Raw genomic sequence first — 19,700 nt, forward strand, 5'->3', positions numbered from 1 at the left:
CTGGGTGACGGGCACTGATGGGGGCACTTGATGGGATGAGCACTGGTTATTTTATTAGATGTTGGCAAATCGAACTCCAATAAAAATATACAAAAATAATAATAAATAAAACAAGCCATCCCTGCAAGAAATATTAAAGTTGCCTCTTGGAGGGCAAAGCAGAAACAAAATGTTACATAAAACAAGGAAACACCAGAAAAAAGATCTCCAGAACGGAGAAAACAAGCTATACAATGAGAATATACATTTTATATCAATAATGAATTTGAATGTAAGTAAACTAAATGCTTCTATCAAAATACACAGAGTGTTAAAATGATTAAAAAAAAAAAACAAGATCCAACTGTAAACTGTCAATAAGAGACTTGTTTTAGAGCTAAAGACAGCTGCAGATTAAATGTTGGGGGCGGGGGTAAAAATATTTTTCATGCAAATGAAAGTCCAAAGAAAGCTGCAGTAGCCTTACTTCCCCTAGACAAACTAGACTTTATTTGTATGTTTTAAAGATTGATTGATTGATTTTTACCAACAGTGTGTGAGCAAGCAGAAGCAGGGGAAGTGGAAAGCAGAAGGAGAAGCTCTCCACAGAGCAGGGAGCACATGTGCGACTTCTAGGACCTGGAAATCACCACCTTAGCCAAAGGCAGATGTTTAATTCCCTGAGCCACTAACGGTTCCCCCAAACTAGACTTTAAACCAAAGACTGTATTAACAGATGAGGAAGGGCACTATACCAAAATAAAGAGGTCTATCCAACAAAAAGATCTAAAGATTGTAATCATTTATGTCTTCAATGTGGCATGTTAATACATAAAAACATGTTAATATATAATACAATAAATGATTACCATAAAGGTACTCATTAATAATAATACAATAGTAGTAAGGGACTTAAATACCCGACTTACAGCAATGTGGAAACAGCATCAGTTCACCTTGACTAATGGATAAAGATGATGTGAGATATATACATTAAATGGACTGTTAGTCATCAAAAATAATGAAATCTTACCTGTTGCAATGATAGAGAATATAGGGCTAGTCAAAACATGTCAGAGAAAAACAAATGACACATAACTTCACCAAATGTGGGATTGAAGAAACGAAACAGGAGGGCCTGGAATGCTGTGAATCCTCTTCTAAGTAGGAAGATTGCAGCAATACAGGCCTAGCTTAAGAAGTAAGCAAAACAGGGATGTCTAGGTGGCTCACCTAGATGCACCCAGCAATTGCACTACTGGGGATTTACCCCAAAGATAGAGATGCAGTGAAAAACCAAGAAACCTGCACCCCAATGTTTATAGCAGCAATGCACTGAGCATCTGCCTTCGGCTCAGGGCATGATCCTGGAGTCCCAGGATCGAGTCCTGCATCGTGCTCCCTGCACGGATCCTGCTTCTCCCTCTGCCTATGACTTGATTCTCTCTCTCTCTCTCTGTGTGTGTGTGTGTGTCTCGTGAATACAGAAGTAAATAAAAAATAAATATATCCAAAAAAGAAGCAAGCAAAACATAAACCTTCAACCCAACAGGAAGAGAAATAGAAGAAAAAAGATAGTAAGAGGGAGGAAATAAGATCAGAGATGAAATAAATTGAATATTGATTAACAAGGTAACAGAAAAGATCAATGAGTTGGTTCTTTAAAAAATACCAACTGAGGGAAGAAGTAAAATAGCAGAGCAATAGGGGGACCCTAAGATTGCCTTATCCTTTGAACTCAGCTAGATAAGTAGCAAATCATTCCAAACGCAATCTGAATGCTGAGAAAACAAACTGCACAACTGGCGGGGGTGGGGGGGAAGGCCATACTATGAAAAATTAGGACATACAGAGATGAGATTCCAAAGAGAAAAGAATCACAGGAGCTACAGCAGAGAGCCTTGCTCTCAGAGAGAGGATAGAGAAAGAAACAGAAAAAAACAGGGGATACAGATTGCCCCAGAGAAACACTTCCACAAAACCAGGGGAAAATTAGAGCAGATGATTATCGACAGATTTTACAGGCAGGGGAGCAAAAAAGCTGAAGGTTTAGAAGACCACAGCATGTTCCATCGCATATTTCACATCTTCTTAATCCATCTGTTCATGGGCAGCTTAGCTCTTTCCACTGTTTGGCTATTGTGGACACTGGGGTACATATGCCTTCACAAATCACTATTTCTTGTATCCTTTGGAATAAATACCTAATAGTGCAATTGCTGAATACTTCTATTTGTAACGTTTTGAGAAACCTCTATAATGTCTTCCACAATGGTGCACCACTTTGCATTCCCACCAACAGATTCTCCTTTCTCTGCATCCTCACCAACATCCATTGTTTGTTGACTTGTTTATTTTAACCATTCTGACTGGTGTGAGGTGGGATCTCATTGCGGTTTTGATTCGTATTTCCTTGATGGCATGTGATGTGGAGCATTTTCTCATTTGTCTGTTAGCTATCTGGATGTCTTCTCTGGAGACATGTCTCCATGTCTGTTCACATCTTCTGCCCATTTCCTAACTGGATTTTGTATTTTGGGGGTATTGATTTTGAGGAGTTATTTATAAACTCTGGATACTAGCCCTTATTCTGTTATTTCTGGATATCTTCTCCATTCTGTAAGTTGCCTTTTAGTTTTGCTGATCATTTCTTTTCCTGTCCAAAAGCTTTTTATCCTGATGAAGTGCCAATAGTACATTTTTGCTTTTGTTTCTCTTGCCTCTGGAGACCGTTCTAGCAGGAAGTTGCTGTGGGGGAGGTCAAAGCGGTTGCTGATCGTGTTTTCTTCTACGATGCTGATGGATGCCGGTCTCACATTTAGGTCTTTCCACCCTTTTTGAATTTCTATTTGTGTATTATATAAAAAGGGGTCCAGCTTCCTTCTTATACGTGTGACTGTCCAATTTCCCCAACATCATTTGTTGAACAGAAGTCTTTTTCCCCATTGGATTTTCTCTTCTGCTTTTTTGAAGATTACTTAAGCACAGATCTGAGGTCCATTTCTAAGTACTCTATTTTATGATCTATGTGTCTGTTTTTATGCCAGTAGCATACTGTCTTGATGATCACAACTTTAACACACAGTTTGAAGTCTGGGATTGTGAGGTCTCCTGCTTTGTTTTTCCTTTTTCAATGTTCCTTTGGCAATTCACAGGGTACTTTCTGGTTCCATACAAATTTTAGGAGTGTTTGTTCTGGGTCTGTGAAAAATGCTGGTGAGGTTCTAATAGAGTTTGCCTTCCATGTGTACGTGGCTACAGCCAGTCACTTAGACACATGTTAACAATATCTGTTCTTCCAATCCATGAGGAAGGAATGTGCTTCCATTTTTTCATGTCTTTCTCAATTGCTTTCATTAGTGTTTTATACTTTTCAGAATCCTGATCTTGACCCTCTTTGGCTAGGTATATTCCTAGGCAGAGCACATGGTTTCTGATGCAACTGGAAATGGGATCAACTCCTTGAATTCATTTTATTGTTGTTGTGCAGACTTCTGTAGTTGAGTTTGTATCCAGCACCTGTGCTGAATTCCTTTCTCAATTCTAGCAATGTTTTTGGTGAAGTCTTTTGGGTTTTCTATATAGCATCATGTTATCTGAAAACAGTGAAAGTCTGACTTCTTTGCCAATGTGAGTGCTTGCCTTTTATTTCCCTTTGCTGTCTGATTGGGTTTTTAAATATATATATTTTATTGGAGTTCGATTTTCCAACATCTAGTATAACACCCAGTGCGCATCCCATCAAGTGCCCCCATCAGTGCCTATCACCCAGTCACCCCATGTCCTTCCCCACTTCCCCTTCCACTACCCCTTGTCCTTTCCCAGAGTTAGAGGAGTCTCTCGTGTTCTGTCACCCTCACTGATATTTCCTATTCATTTTCTCTCCTTTCCCCTTTAATCTCTTTCACTATTTTCTATATTCCCTGTATGAATGAGACCATACAATGTTTGTCCTTCTCCGACTGGCTTATTCACTCAGCAAAATACCATCCAGTTCCACCCACGTTTTGAAGCAAATGGGTATTTGTTGTTTCTAATGGCTGGGGAATATTCCATTGTATACATAGACCACATCTTCTTTATCCATTCATCTTTTGATTGACAACGAGGCTCCTTCCACAGTTTGGCTATTGTGGACATTGCTGCTATAAACACTGGGGTGCAGGTTTTTCACTGCATCTGGGGTAAATCCCCAGCAGTGCAATTGTTGGGTCATAGGGCAGGTCTGTCTTTAACTCTTTGAGGAACCTCCACACAGTTTTCCAGAGTGACTGTACCAGTTCACATTTCCACCAGCAGTGCAGGAGAGATCCCCTTTCTCCACATCCTCTCCAACACTTGTGGTTTCCTGTCTTGTTAATTTTCGCCATTCTCACTGGTGTGAGGTGGTATCTCATTGTGGTTTTGATTTGTATTTCCCTGATGGCAGGTGATGTGGAGCATTTTCTCATGTGCTTGTTGGCCACGTGTAGGTTTTCTATGAAGAAATAAATGTTCATGTCTTCTGCTCTTTTCATGACTGGATTGTTTGTTTCTTCGCCATCGAGTTTAGTAAGTTCTTTATAGATCTTAGATACTAGCCCTTTATCTGATACGTTATTTGCAAATATCTTCTCCCTTTCTGTAGGTTGTCCTTTAGTTTTGTGTGTTGTTTCTTTGGCTGTGCAGAAGCTTTTTATCTTGATGAAGTCTCAATAATTCATTTTTGCTTTTGTTTCTCTTGCCTTCATGGATGTATCTTGCAAGAAGTTGCTGTGGTCGAGTTCAAAAAGGGTTTTGCCTGCGTTCTCCTCTAGGATTCTGATGGAATCTTGTCTCACATTTAGATCTTTCATCCATTTTGAGTTGATCTTTGTGTAGGGTGTAAGAGAGTGGTCTAGTTTCATTCTTCTGCACATGGCTGTCCAATTTTCCCAGCACCATTTATTGAAGAAACTGTCCTCTTTCCAGTGGATATTCTTTCCAGCTTTGTCAAATATTAGTTGACCATGGAGTTGAGGGGCCTTTTCTGGGTTCTCCATTCGATTCCCCTGATATGTGTTGTTGTCTGATTGTTGAGGCTAAGAACTTCCCTTACTATGTTAAACAACACTGCAGAGAGTGGGCATCCCTGTGATGTGTCTGTCCTTTTCCTTAGCACAAAAGGTCTGTTTTCCCCACTAAGGATGATATTACTTGTGGGTCTTTCATATATGGCCTTTATGATGTTGAGGTATGTTCCCTCTATCCCTACATTGTTGAAGGCTTTTATCAAGAAAGGATGTTGTTTTACCTAATGTTTTTTCTGTATCAGTTGAGAGGATCATAAGGTTCTTGTCCTTTCTTTTATTAATGTGCTGTACCGTGTTGATTGATTTGCAGATGCTGAACCATCCTGGTAGCCCAGGAATAAATCCCACTTGGTCATGGTAAGTAATACTTTAAATGTAACCATTTCATCTGATTAGTTACTACCTTGTGAGAATTTCTGCATCATTAGGGATACTGGTCTATAATTCTCTGGTAATGGCTTTTTTATGTACCATAAACTTTGAGCCAGTGCCCTGTCCTAAGAGTAAATGGAGGTCCACACTGTGCCAGATCCATAAATTTGGAGTTATAAAACTCAGGCCCACACTTGAGATAAAACACAGGAAGAAAATGCTGCCTGACAGGTATATAGCTATGGCATAGAGTGAAGGCAAGAATCTGATGGAAATCTGGGACACAAGAGGGAAGAATGTTTGCTTTTCTCTAAGGGATGAGGAGTGGCAGGTAACATCTGCTCCAGGGATGAGAGAGTGGGGTGACACCATTTCCCTTACCCATCAATACTGATCTACTCTCTTGAGCAATACAGCACTCCAGTGGAGGATGGATCCACTTACAAGCCCCACCACCATGTGCTCTGCAGTTTCATTTTTCCTCAGATTGTCTGCATGAGAACCAACAAGGCAAGACCTCAAACAGAAGATGAGAAAAAAAAACCCTTACAAGGACCAAGACTACTGATCACAGACTGCTGCAAGGGGTCAACTCTATTGGAAATAAGATCTAGCCTCTTTTAACAACCAGACCAAAACTCACCTCTTAAGACTGCCACACACTGGACAAGGTCCAAATACTCCCCACTGTAGGTGAAGAGAAATTCTGCGAAGGACTGACCTGAAGGTAGGGGCAGCCAATACACAACAGCACGGTACACATTATGAAACATTTCCTAAAGCATGAAGCCTAAGATAGTATAAGACTCTTCTTAACATAGTACTATTAATTATTAATGGATTATTACTACTATTAAGTTAATATATCACTATTACTTTCAGTACTAAGAATGTAACAGACTTCCACACACACACACACGCACACGCACACACACACACACACACAAACACGGAGTGGCCTAGACAAAATGGCAAGATGGAGGATTTCACACCAAAGGAAAGAACAGTAAGACTCCACAGCCAGGGATCTAATCAAAACATGTGTGAGTAACATGCCTGAGCAAGAATTTAAAACAATCATAAGGGTACTAGCTGGGCTTGAGAAAAGCATGGAAGACACCAGAGAGTCCCTTCCTAGAGAGATAAAACAATGAAAACAAAAGGTTTAACTTTAAAATGATACCACCAAGATCCATTTCATAGAGGAGTCCCAGAAGAAAAAGAGTGGAAAAGGGGCAGAATATTAATTTCATCAGGCAACCTCAGTGGCTCAGTGGTTTGGTGCCGCCTTCAGCCCAGGGTGTGATCCTGGAGATCCGGGATGGAGCCGGATTCTCTCCCTTTTCTCTTCTCCCCCTCTTCCCCTTTCCCTCTCATGATTAAATAAATAAAATCTTTAAAAAAATATTAATTTCATCAATGTACAGCTGAGAACTGCCCTAACCTGGGTAATGAAACAGACATCCAAATCCAGGAAGCACAGAGAAATCCCATCAAATTCAACAAACAATGTACAACACCAACACTTTTTATAGTAAACTTTGCAAAATACAGAGATAATCCAGAAGCAAAAGGGAAAAGAAATACCTAACCGATAAGGCAAGACACTGAAAAAATCAGGTTTGCAGTAGATCTCTCCACAGAAATATTACAGACCAGAAGAAAGTGGCAAATACACACAACATACTAAAGGTGGAAAAACGCAAGTTTTCCCACAACACTGTCATTCAGAATAAAAGTAGAGATAAAGAGTTTTCCAGGAAAAAAAAAAAAAAAAAAACGATAGGAGTTCATAACCACTAAACCAACCCTGCAAGAAATTCACAGGGGAATCCTTGAGTGGAGGAAAAAAAAGCCAAAACAAGAAAGAATATCATTAGAAACACCAAATCCACAGGTAACAAAAGGGCACTAAATTCGTATCTATCAATAATCATTCAGAATCTAAGTAGGCTAAATATTTCAATCAAAAGACATAAGATGTCACAATGGATTAAAAAAGAAAAATAAGACCCATCTATATGGCGCCTACAAGAGAGTCATTTTAGATCCAAAGACACCTGCAGATTAAAAGGAAGGAATTTAATGGTTTTCAAAAGGAAGCTAAAGTACTCATCTTTTCCATCAGGCAAACTGGATTTTAAAACAAAAACTGACAGATGAAGAATGGTAGTACATCTTAAGTATCCATGAAGAGGATCTAACAATTGCAAATATTTTTGTGTTCAACATGGGAACAGCCACATATACAAATCAGTTAATCACAAACATAAACTTAATGACTGATAATAATACAATAATAATAATACAGTAGGGGACTTTATATCCCACTCACAATGGACAGATCATCAAAGCAAGAGATCAACAAAGTCTGAGAGCTTTGAATTACACCTTGGACGGGATGTAGTCAACAGACATATTCAGAGCATTCCTATTGCAAGAGAATACACATTCTTCTCAGGTGCACATGGAATATTTTCAAGAATAGATCACATACTGGATCACAAATCGCCCCCGTTCAAGTACAAAAGTTTGAAATCATACCATATATATTTTCAGCCACAATGCTGTGAAACTTGGAGTCAACCACAAGAAAAAAATTGGAAAGATGACAAATACAAGGAGGGTAATGAACATCCTCCTAAATAATGAATGGGTTAACTCGATATTAAAGAAAAAATTGAAAAATACATAGAAACAAATGAAAATGAGAATATGAGAGTCCAAAACATCTGCAATGCAGCAAAGGCAGTCCTAAGAGGGAAGTAGATAGCAATTCAGGCCTGTCTTAAGAAAGAAGAAAAGTCTCAAATGCACAATCTCACCTTGCACCTAAAGGATTTAGAAAAAGAACAGCAAATAAAGCTTAAATCCAGCAGAAGGGAAATAGTACATATTAGAGCAGAAATAAATGATACAGAAACAAGAGAAAAGGTAGAAAGGACAACAAAGTCAGAGCTGGTTCCTTAAAACAAGAAATGAAATTGATAAACTTCTAGCTAAACTTATCAAAAGAAAAGAGAAAGGACCTAAGTAAGTAAAATCATGAACGAAAAGGAGATCACGACCAACACTGAAAGGAAATCATTGTTCTCCATGCAGATTCATGAAACACAGAACCAAAAAAAAAAGACTAAAATAAACAATATACATGTCAAGATACACACCTTGTTTCAGTTTGGACAGCATTGATTTTTCTGCATCAACTGAAGCACTCTTACCAAGCAAGAGACGTCTGGCTAAATCTTTTTTGTAGAAGGCTTCGAAAACATCTTTTCCTGTTTTAAGGAAAAGCACCTGAATGTTAGACTTGGAAAATGCAAAATGATAATACCAGATACCAATGAAATGACATGCTATATCCAATAATATTTGAAAATCATGTAAATATTAACAGCAAGTGAAACTAAACGGTCACACGTTAATGTGATTATATTTATATAAAATATCTGAAAATACATACATCCACATCATGAACAGTCAAATTATTGGTTGCCAGAAACTGAAAGCAAGAAAGTAATGATGAATGACTGCTTAATTTGCAGGGAGTTAGTTTATGATTAAAAAGTTAAAAGCCAGGTAATTGTGATGGCTGCCCAACAATGTGAACATACTTACCATTACTAAATTGTAAACTGTTTTAACTTACCAGTTTTAGAACCATAAAAACTATTCAATTGCAATTTATGTTGGGATTTGCACATAATTCTTTAATTTCTTCTACAAATGCTATTATTGTTTTAAACACTATTTTTAAAAGAATTTATTTATTTGAGAGAGAGAGTAGGCATGAGAGATACAGCCAGAAAACACAAGCAGGGGGAGCAACAGGCAGAAGCAGAAGGAGAACCAGGCTCCCCATTCCAGCAAGGAGTCCAATGCAGGGCTCCATCCCAGGATCCTAGGATCATGACTTGAGCTGAAGGCAGACACTTAACTGACTGAGCCACCCAGGCGCCCTGTTCCAAACTTTTAAATACACATTTTAAACCAGTCTACTCACCATTAATGAACCTAAATAAAACTATTACTTTATCTAGTAATTCTTCAAGTTCTTCATCTGTAGCTTCTTTGTTACCTGCACGAAGTTTTGAATCCACATACTTTGCTAAAATGTAAAAAATAACTTTCTAAGTAATGCTACATTTTCAAATATATACTACAAACAAAAAAAAAATTTCCTTTCAAATAAGTATTTTCCTCCAGAGCAAGGCGCATTTTCATAAAACAGAAAACCAATAATTGAGCTGATGGATAGAGAAATGGAAGGAAAATACGAGAAATAAATATTTCTTCTAAGTGCTTTTAATATTTCTATAACCTCAATGTCCAAATGTTGTAGCCATTTCTTCATACGATATAGTCCCATGTCCCCAATCTATTTTTAAAAATCGCAAAAAAGTAACGTGTTATATAAAACAGATTATATCAATCCCCAAATCTTAAAGATTAAGTGATTTATTCATTTCAAAGAACAAGAGAATATCAATTTGACATTTTGTTTCAACTTTCAGAAAGCATGTCAATAAAAAAATTACCTTAAAATATAAAATCATTAGGTTTCTTGTAAGAAAAGCTTTCGTTTATTTTATAAGAAATAAATAAGAATGAGAAAAAGAAGTAGGCCTATCTATAATTTTTTGTTTTATCTACTGATTTAAAAAATGCTGAATTTAAAACAAGCTAAAGGAACAGAAGTTTCTAAAGTGCTAGGTTACTATTAATTAAACAAATGAACAATGCCTTGTGAAAACTAAACCTGAGAAAAATAGTTTATTATAATCACTGATAGTCAATCTTATAATTATGATGAATTAGGAGGTCAAACTGAACTCCCGTCACATATTTAAATGAAATGCAATAAAGAATAAAGTATGTATTTCATAAAATTGAAAACCATACCTAGAAGCTGGGCGGGCTTGTTAGATCTTTTATTTATAAATGTTTCAAAAGCGTCTTTCATAGCAACAATAAACTTCTCATTCTTCAGAAAAGAAGTTGCAATAATAAAATCGATCTTATCTTTAAAATCCAGAAGCTCTTGCACCATTGTTTTATCTTTCACAGGATTAGTAACTATGCTGTTACCAAATTTCTGAAAAATACAATTACCTTAGATGGTGATGATAATTATTATTAAAAATAGCAAGTAAAACAACATAAATTTAACTTCAGTTACAAGACTGAGAATAGCAAATGTGCAGGATAGAAAATATGCAGAAAACATCACAAGGAAAAGATAGCACTAGATAAAAGGTAAGGTGCTCTAGAAATGAAGCCAAGAGAAATAAAGGTAAACTGATTATTTGAGTGGAGAACTATTTTGAAACATATTAGTAATGAAAGTCTATGGTGCCAAAACAATAAATCAAGTAAGGAGTATATTAGAGTCACAGGAATAAATAGAAGAAAATATCGGAAAAAGAAGAAAGCAATTGGGCTCAAAAGGGTTTATTTCATCTCTGTGCATTAAAGAAATGATTAAGCTACCAGAGCTTGTCAGCATCAGATTTTCAGAATTCTGGAATACAATGAGAAACCTACTAAAACCAAAGTGATGCTTACTGAAAAAAGTTGTGAAATAAGACAGTGTGCTATCATCTCCTCTTCAACTGCTTAAATGGTCTTAAAAGCAGTGAGAGAAAAGCAACTCATCCTGTGCAACAGATCTTCACTAATAATAAAGTCATTAAAAGCTATGATTAAAATGCTGGGTGAAAAAACTGTCACCAAAAGCTCTATAGCCAGAAGAACCTGAATCCTTTAATAGTGAAGGAAAATTAAGAAATTGTGAGATAAGCAACTGCTGAGATAGTTCTTTGCTAACAGACCTGCCCTATGTACTAAAGGGCGGAGACAGTCCAAGACGGTGGGGGAATAGAGGACCTTAGCTTCTTCTGCTCCCAGGAATTCAGCTAGATAGCTATTACATCATTCTAAACACCCGCGAACTCAGAAGGAGATCTAAGAAAAGAATTGCTGCAACAAATAGTGAAGTGACCACTTTCTACAAGGTAAGAGGTGAAAAGAAGTGAATCTGAGGCGATATACTAAAAGATAAACTGGGGGCAGCGGAGGAGCTTCGAGAAGCCAGCTGCTGGAAAGGGATATACAGGGGAGTGCAAAATTCCAAGAACCCTGCTGTGGTGGAGACATCGTTGCCTGAAACGTGCTCAGGTGGCGAATGGGGACAGTGTCTTAGATGGGACACTGTGGTCTCAGGATCCCTGGGGTCACAGGAAGAACAGAGGTGCCTGAGTGTGGCAGAATCCCCAGGTGGAATTCACTGGAACAGGGAAGCTGCCTGCAGTCAGCAAACCTATGAGTGGGCTGTCAGTTCATTGCTGCCATGAACAGTGAACGAGGACCTGGTCCAGCAACCACTTTGAAAGCAGGGGGCAAGGGATGCCTGTGTGGCACAGCGGTTTAGCGCCTGACTTTGGCCCAGGGCGCGATCCTGGAGACCCGGGATCGAATCCCACGTCGGGCTCCCGGTACATGGAGCCTGCTTCTCCCTCTGCCTGTGTCTCTGCCTCTCTCTCTGTCTCTGTGTGACTATCATAAACAAATAAAAATTAAAAAAAAAAAAGAAAGCAGGGGGCCAGCAAGCACCAGCACCCCAGGGAGACAACCATTGTCCCCAAGAGGAGACCTGCTGGTGCACACCATTAAAGTCTGCAGTGTTTGGAGACTTGAAATGGGATCACGTGCCTGAAATAGAAGAGCTCGGTCACAGGGTGGGTGAGTAAGGAGTGTGGACAGAGATCAGGGAGACAGGAGTGACTGACTGATTTTCCCTGAGGGTGCTCTGAGGAGTGGAGGCTGGAGATGGGGAGGCCTCCATTTTCACTCTCATCCTCTAAAGCTGCGTGGAAAGCCCACAAGAAACAAAAGCCACCTACACCAATTCAGAACTGCTTACTTAGCCTGGCCCCCTAGCAAGGGTGGTCCAAATCTACTCAGAACTAACAGAGCCCTCCCAAGATTATCAGCAAGAACATCCAATCAAGACCAAGTTTACCAATCATTGAGAACTGCAAAACCCAGCACGATAGGAATATAGCATGTAGAATTCATGTTCCTTTTCCCCATAATTCTTCACTCTTTCAATTTTAATTTTTTTCTCTTTCCTTTTCAATTTCTTTACTTCAACACTCTTACATCTTTTTTTAACTCTTATATTCTATCCTTTCATTGTATTTAATTTCATTTTTAGAAGTTTTTCTTTCTTTACTATTTTGGGATGTGTTTTCTAAGACACCAAAATATACACAGGATTCGGTATATTGCTCTGTTCTGTTCACTTGTCTGATTATATTCTTTTTTTAAAAACTTCCCTTAGATTTTGGGTCTCTTTCTAATTTGTTTATAGTGTTTATTTACATGAGGTCATTGTTGTCATTTTAGAATTCTGTTTCTGGGGATGCCTGGGTGGCGCAGCGTTTTAGCGCCTGCCTTTGGCCCAGGGCGCGATCCTGGAGACCCAGGATCGAATCCCACATCGGGCTCCCGGTGCATGGAGCCTGCTTCTCCCTCTGCCTATGTCTCTGCCTCTCTCTCTCTCTTTCTCTGTGACTATCATAAATAAATAAAAATTAAAAAAAATAAATAGAATTCTGTTTCTGTTCATCTATTCTGCTCCAGACAAAATGACCAGGTGGAGAAACTCACCTCAAAAAAGAGAACAAGAGGCAGTACTGACTGTCAGGGACCTAAGTCAATATGGATGTAAGTAAGATGTCGGAACTGGAGTTCAGAATAACAATTATTAAGATACTAGCTAGGCTTGAAAAGGGCAGAGAAGACATTAGACAATCCTTTTCTGGAGAAAAATAAAACTACAATTTAATCAAGTCAAAATCAAAACAGCTATTAAAGAGATGTAATGAAAAATGTAGATTCTAACTGCTAGGAAAAATGAGGCAGAAGTGAGAATTAGTGATATAGAAGACAAAACAATGAATAATAAAGAAGCTGAGAAAAGAGCAACTACTGGATCAGGAAGGGTGAATTCAAAAGATAAGTGATAAAACAAAACTATATTAAAATAACTGGGACCCTCGAGAAAAAAGACGGGACAGAAGGTATGGGGAGCAAATTATAGCTGAGAACTTCTCTAATCTGGGAAAAGAAATAGACGTCCAAGTCCAGGAGGCACAGAAAACTCCCCCTGACAAAATCAATTTTAAGAAAAGGTCAGCACCCCAACATGGAATAGCGAAGCTGGCAAATTTCAGAGACAGAGAAAATCCTGAAAGAAGCTCAGGATAAGACATTGATAACCTACAAGGGTAAACACATAAGGCTAGCAATAGACCTCTCCACAGACACCTGGCAGGCCAGAAAGGACAGGCATGACATATACAGCATACTGAATGAGAAGAACATGTAGCCAAGAATATTTATCCAGCTAGGATGTCATTCAAAATAGAAGGAGAGAACATGGATGCAAAAATTCTCAACAAGATACTAGCCAATAGGATCCAACAGTACCTTAAGAAAATTATTCACCATGACCAAGAACGATTTATTCCCGGGACACAAGGCTGGTTCAGCACTTGTAAAATAATCAATGTGATTCATCATATCAGCAAGAGAAAAACCAAGAACCATATGATCCTCTCATTAGATGCAGAGAAAGCATTTGACAAAATACAGCATGCATTCCTGATCAAAACTCTTCAGAGTGTAGGGATAGAGGGAACATTCCTCGACATCTTAAAAGCCATCTTCAAAAAGCCCACAGCAAATATCATTCTCAATGGGGAAGCACTGGGAGCCTTTCCCCTAAGATCAGGAACATGACAAAGATGTCCACTCTCACCACTGCTATTGAACATAGTACTGGAAGTCCTAGCCTCAGCAATCAGACAACGAAAGGACATTAAAGGCATTCAAATTGGCAAAGAAGAAGTCAAACTCTCCCTCTTCGCCGATGACATGATACTCTACATAGAAAACCCCAAAGCCTCCACCCCAAGATTGCTAGAAATCCTACAGCAATTTGGTAGCATGGCAGGATACAAAATCAATGCCCAGAAATCAGTGGCATTTCTATACACTAACAATGAGACTGAAGAAAGAGAAATTAAGGAATCAATCCCATTGTCAATTGCACCCCAAGCATAAGATACCTAGGAATGAACCTAAAAAGAGGTAAAGGATCTATACCCTAAAAGCTATAGAGCACTTCTGAAAGAAATTGAAGAAGATACAAAAAGATGGAAAAATATTCCATGCTCATGGATTGGCAGAATTAATATTGTGAAAATGTCAATGTTACCCAGTGCAATTTACACGTTTATTGCAATCCCTATCAAGATACCATGGACTTTCTTCAGATAGTTGGAAGAAACCATCTTCAGATTTGTGTGGAATCAGAAAGACCCCAAATAGCCAGGGGAATTTTTAAAAAGAAAACCATATCTGGGGGCATCACAATGCCAGATTTCAAGTTGTACTGCAAAGCTGTGGTCATCAAGACAGTGTGGTACTGGCACAAAAACAGACACATAGATCAATGGAATAGAATATAGAACCCAGAAGTGGACCCTCCACTTTATGGTCAACTGATATTCGATAAAGGAGGAAAGACTATCCACTGGAAGAAAGACAGTCTCTTCAATAAATGGTGCTGGGAAAATTGGACATCCACATGCAGAAGAATGAAACTAGACCACTCTCTTTCACCATACACAAAGATCAACGCAAAATGGATGAAAGGTCTAAATGTGAGACAAGATTCCATCAAACTCCTAGAGGAGAACTACTCTAATCTGGGAAAATAAATTGGCATCCAACACCCTTTTGAACACCCTTTTTGAACTCAGCCACAGTAACTTCTTACAAGATACATCCACGAAGGCAAAAGAAAGAAAAGCAAAATGAACTACTGGGACTCCATCAAGATAAGAAGCTTTTGCACAGCAAAGGATACAGTCAACAAGACGAAAAGACAACCTACAGAATGGGAAGCAATATTTGCAAATGACGTAGCAGATAAAGGACTAGTTTCCAAGATCTATAAAGAACTTATTAAACTCAACACCAAGGAAACAAACAACCCCATCATGAAATGGGCAAAAGACATTAACAGAAATCTCACAGAGGAAGACACAGACATGGCCAACAAGCACATGAGAAAATGCTCCGCATCACTTGCCATCAGGGAAATACAAATCAAAACCACAATGAGATACCACCTCACACCAATGAGAACGGGGAAAATTAACAAGGCAGGAAGCCACAAATTTTGGAGAGGATGTGGAGAAAAGGGAACCCTGATACACTGTTGGCGGGAATGTGAAATGGTGTAGCCACTCTGGAAAACTGTGGATGTTCCTCAAAGAGTTAAAAACAGACCTGCCCAACGACCCAGCAATTGCACTGTTGGGGATTTACCTTAAAGATACAGATGCAATGAAATGCCGGGAGGGACACCTGCACCCCGATGTTTCTAGCAGCAATGTCCACAATAGCCAAACTGTGGAAGGAGCCTCAGTGTCCATTGAAAGATGAACAGATAAAAAAAGATGTGGTTTATGTATACAATGGAATATTACTCAGCCATTAGAAATGAGAAATACCCACCATTTGCTTCAACGTGCATTGAACTGGAAGGTATTATGCTGAGTGAAGTAAGTCAATCGGAGAAGGACAAACATTGTATGTTCTCATTCATTTGGGGGATATAAATAATAGTGAAAGGGAATATAAGGGAGGGGAGAAGAAATGTGTGGGAAGTATCAGAAAGGGAGACAGAACTAAAGACTCCTAACTCTGGGAAACGAACTAGGGGTGGTGGAAGGGGAGGACGGCGGGGGGTGGGGGTGACTGGGTGGTGGGCACTGAGGGGTGCACTTGACGGGATGAGCACTGGGTGTTATTCTGTATGTTGGCAAATTGAACACCAATAAAAAATAAATTTATTATAAAAAAATAGAAGGAGAGGTAAAGACCTTCCAGGACAAACAAAATATAAAAGAATTTGTGATCATAAACCAACCCTGCAAGACATAATGAGATCCTCTCAGCAGAAATAGAGTTTGAAAGTAATACAGACCAGAAAAAAACAGAGACAATATACACAGAGAGTGACTTCACAAGTTATACAATGGCACCAAATTTCTATCACTCAACAGTTACTCTGCATGTATATGGGCTAATTGTCCCAATCAAAAGACACAGGGTATCAGACTGGATAAAAAATCAAGATCTATCCCTGTGCTGTCTGCAAGAAACTCATTTAAACCTAAAGACAAACTCCAGATTGAAACTGAGAGGAGGAGGTGGAAAAGCATTTAAATCATGCTAATGGACATCAAAAGAAAAGCTAGTGTAGCAATCCTTATAGCCCACAAATTAGACTGTCAACCAAAGACTGCAGTAAGAATGAGGAAAGGACACTATATCGGAATTAAAACATATATTAAAAACATATATAAAAAAAAGATCTAACAATTCTATATACTTACATCCTTAACATGGGAGAATCCAATTATATAACACAACAATAAGATAAAACACAGTGATAATAATACAATGATAGTAGGGGACTTCAACACCCCTTTAACTGCAACAAACAGATGATCGAAGCAGAAGATCAACAACAAAACAAGGGGCTTCGAATGACACACTGGACCAGATGAAAATCACAGATACATTTAGAGCATTTCACCCTAAAGTAACAATTCACATTCTTCTCAAGTCCATATGCAGCATTCTCCAGAAGAGGCCACATACGGGTCACAAATCAGGTCTCAATGGTACCAAAAAATTGGGATAATTCCCTGCATATTTTCAAATGGCAATGCTTTGACACTTGAGCTCAATCATGAGAAAAAAACCTTGGAAAGAACTCAAATACATGGATGTTAGAAAAAGCATCCTAATGAATGTTGGCAAATCGAACTTCAATTAAAAAAAAAAGGAATGAATGAATTAGTCAACCAGGAAATTAATGAGGAATTTAAAAATTCATGGAAACATGAAAATGAAAACGTAACTGTTCAAAACCTTTGAGATGCAGAAAAGGTAATCCTACTAGGGAAGTACACAGCAATACAAGCCTTTCTCAAGAAAGAACAGCCTTAAATACACATCCTAACCTTATACCTAAAGGAGCTGGAGAAAGAACAGCAAATAAAGCCTAACGCAAGCAGGAAAAGAGAAATCATATAGAGCAGTAATCAATGAAACATAAACCAAAAAACCAGTAGAACAAATCAATGAAACTAAGAGCTGGTTCACTGAAAAAATAAGACTGATAAATCCCTGACTACACTTATCAAAAGAAAAGAGAAAGGGCCCAAATTAGTAAAATCATGAATGCAGGAGGAAATCACAATAAACACCAAGGAAATACAAACAATTTTAAGAACATACAACAAAATTAGGCCATCTGGGGAAACAGATGCATTCCTAGAAACATATAAACTACCAAAACAGAAACAAGAAGAAAGAGAAAAACTGAACAGACCCATTACCAGCAAAGAAATTGAAACAGTCATCAAAAATCTCCCAACAAACAATGGTTCAGGGCTGTATGGCTTCCCAATGGAATCTGAAGAATAATTAATATGTACTGTCCTGAAGCTATTTCAAAATACAGAAATGGAAGGAAAACTTCCAAATTCTATGAGGCCAGCATTATCTTGATCCCAAAAGACACAGACCCAACCAAGAAGGAGGATTACAGACTATATCCCTGATGAACGCTGGGTGATGCCAAAATTCTCACCCAGTTAACAGACAACAGGATCAAGCAGTAATAAAAGGATGGACACCACGACCAAGTGGGATTTATTCCTGGGCTGCAAGGGTGGTTCAACATTCACAAATCAGTCAATCAATGTGATATACTACATCCATAAAAGAAAGGACAAGAGCCATACGGTCCTCTCAGTAGATGCAGAACAAAGGCATTTGACTAAGTACTGCAGTCTTTCTTGATTAAAATTCGACACAGTACAGAGATAGATAAAATATACGTCTGTATCATAGAAGCTAACAACAAAAACCTGAAAGGTAATACCATTCTCAGTGGGGAAAAACTAGAGTTTTTCCTCTAAGGTTAAGAATATGACAGAGATATCCACTTTCACCACGGTTGTTCAACACAGTAAGGGAAGCTCCTAGTCTCAGCAATCAGACAACAAAGAGAAATAAAAGGCATCTGAATTGGCAAAGAAGAAATCAAGCTCTCAATCTTAGCAGACAACAACTTATTTTAAATGGAAAACTCAAAAGACTCCACCTTAAAATGCTTAAACTGATACAGGAATATAACAAGTGGCAGGATATGCAATCAATGCACAGAAATCAGTTGCACTTCTGTACACTAATTAGAAAAAAGAGAAATCAAGTAATGAATCCCATTGACAACTGCATCAAAAACAAAGATACCTAGGAATAAACCTAACCAAAGAAGATAAGGATCTATATCAGGGATGCCTGGATAGCTCAGTGGTTGAGAGTCTGTCTTGGACTCGGTGTGATCCTGGAGGCCCAGGATCCAGTACCACATTGGGCTTCCCATGGGGAGCCTGTTTCTACCTCTGCCTATGACTCTGCCTCTGTGTGTCTCTCATGAATAAATAAAACCTTTTTTTAAAGAAAGGATATATATTCAGCAAACTATAAAACCCTTATGTACTTGAAGGAACTTGAGGAAGACGCAAAAATGGAAAATGTTCGTGGACTGGAAGAATAAATATCGTTAAAGTGTCTACTATGCCACCTAGAGCAATCTATTCACTCAATGCAATCTGTATCAAAATAACTTTTCACAGAGCAGGAACAAATAATTCTAAAATTTGTATGGAACCAGGCCAGGCCTGAAGATGGCAGAAGAACAGGGGTCCTCAAATCACCTGGCCCCACCAACTTACTTAGATAACTTTCAAATCATCCTGAACACCTCCAAATTCGACCTGACATTTAAAGGGAGAACAGCTGGAACACTACAAAGAGAAGAGTTTTCAATTCTAGCAAGGTAGGCAGGTGGAAAAAAATAAAATAAAAAAGAATCAAGTGGGGGAGGGGCACCAAGAAGAGGTGGGCTGAAGCCTGGCAGGCAGCAAAAGCCTCCAGGACAGGAAAGCCCTACCCTGGAGAAGGAGGAACTTTAAAAATCCGCACAGATTCTTTCTGGACAGAAAAGTGTTTAGCAGGGCAATTGGGCAGAATGGCAGGAGGGGCAGTGAAGACTCCAATTTTCTAAGTCACTTTCAGAGGAGGGGCTCCTAGGGGGAAAGCAAAACACAAACTGTGGACCATCTGGGTAAAGTGCTGGAGTGT

General features: G+C 38.6%; 1 protein-coding gene across 1 annotated transcript in view; it reads right to left on the reverse strand.

The window, feature by feature from the left end:
* Positions 1 to 19,700, reverse strand: part of LOC140634845 (cullin-4B-like) — a 63,122-nt gene that overhangs the window by 10,411 nt on the left and 33,011 nt on the right. The window contains exons 10-12 of the mRNA XM_072828506.1: positions 10,305 to 10,497; positions 9,406 to 9,510; positions 8,570 to 8,680 (exon numbers count right to left, since the gene is read on the reverse strand). Coding sequence (XP_072684607.1) covers positions 8,570 to 8,680; positions 9,406 to 9,510; positions 10,305 to 10,497 — 409 coding nt within the window. The remainder of the gene's footprint in view (positions 1 to 8,569; positions 8,681 to 9,405; positions 9,511 to 10,304; positions 10,498 to 19,700) is intronic.

Source organism: Canis lupus, chromosome 6 (genome assembly GCF_048164855.1).
Source record: "Canis lupus baileyi chromosome 6, mCanLup2.hap1, whole genome shotgun sequence".
Lineage (NCBI taxonomy): Eukaryota > Metazoa > Chordata > Mammalia > Carnivora > Canidae > Canis > Canis lupus.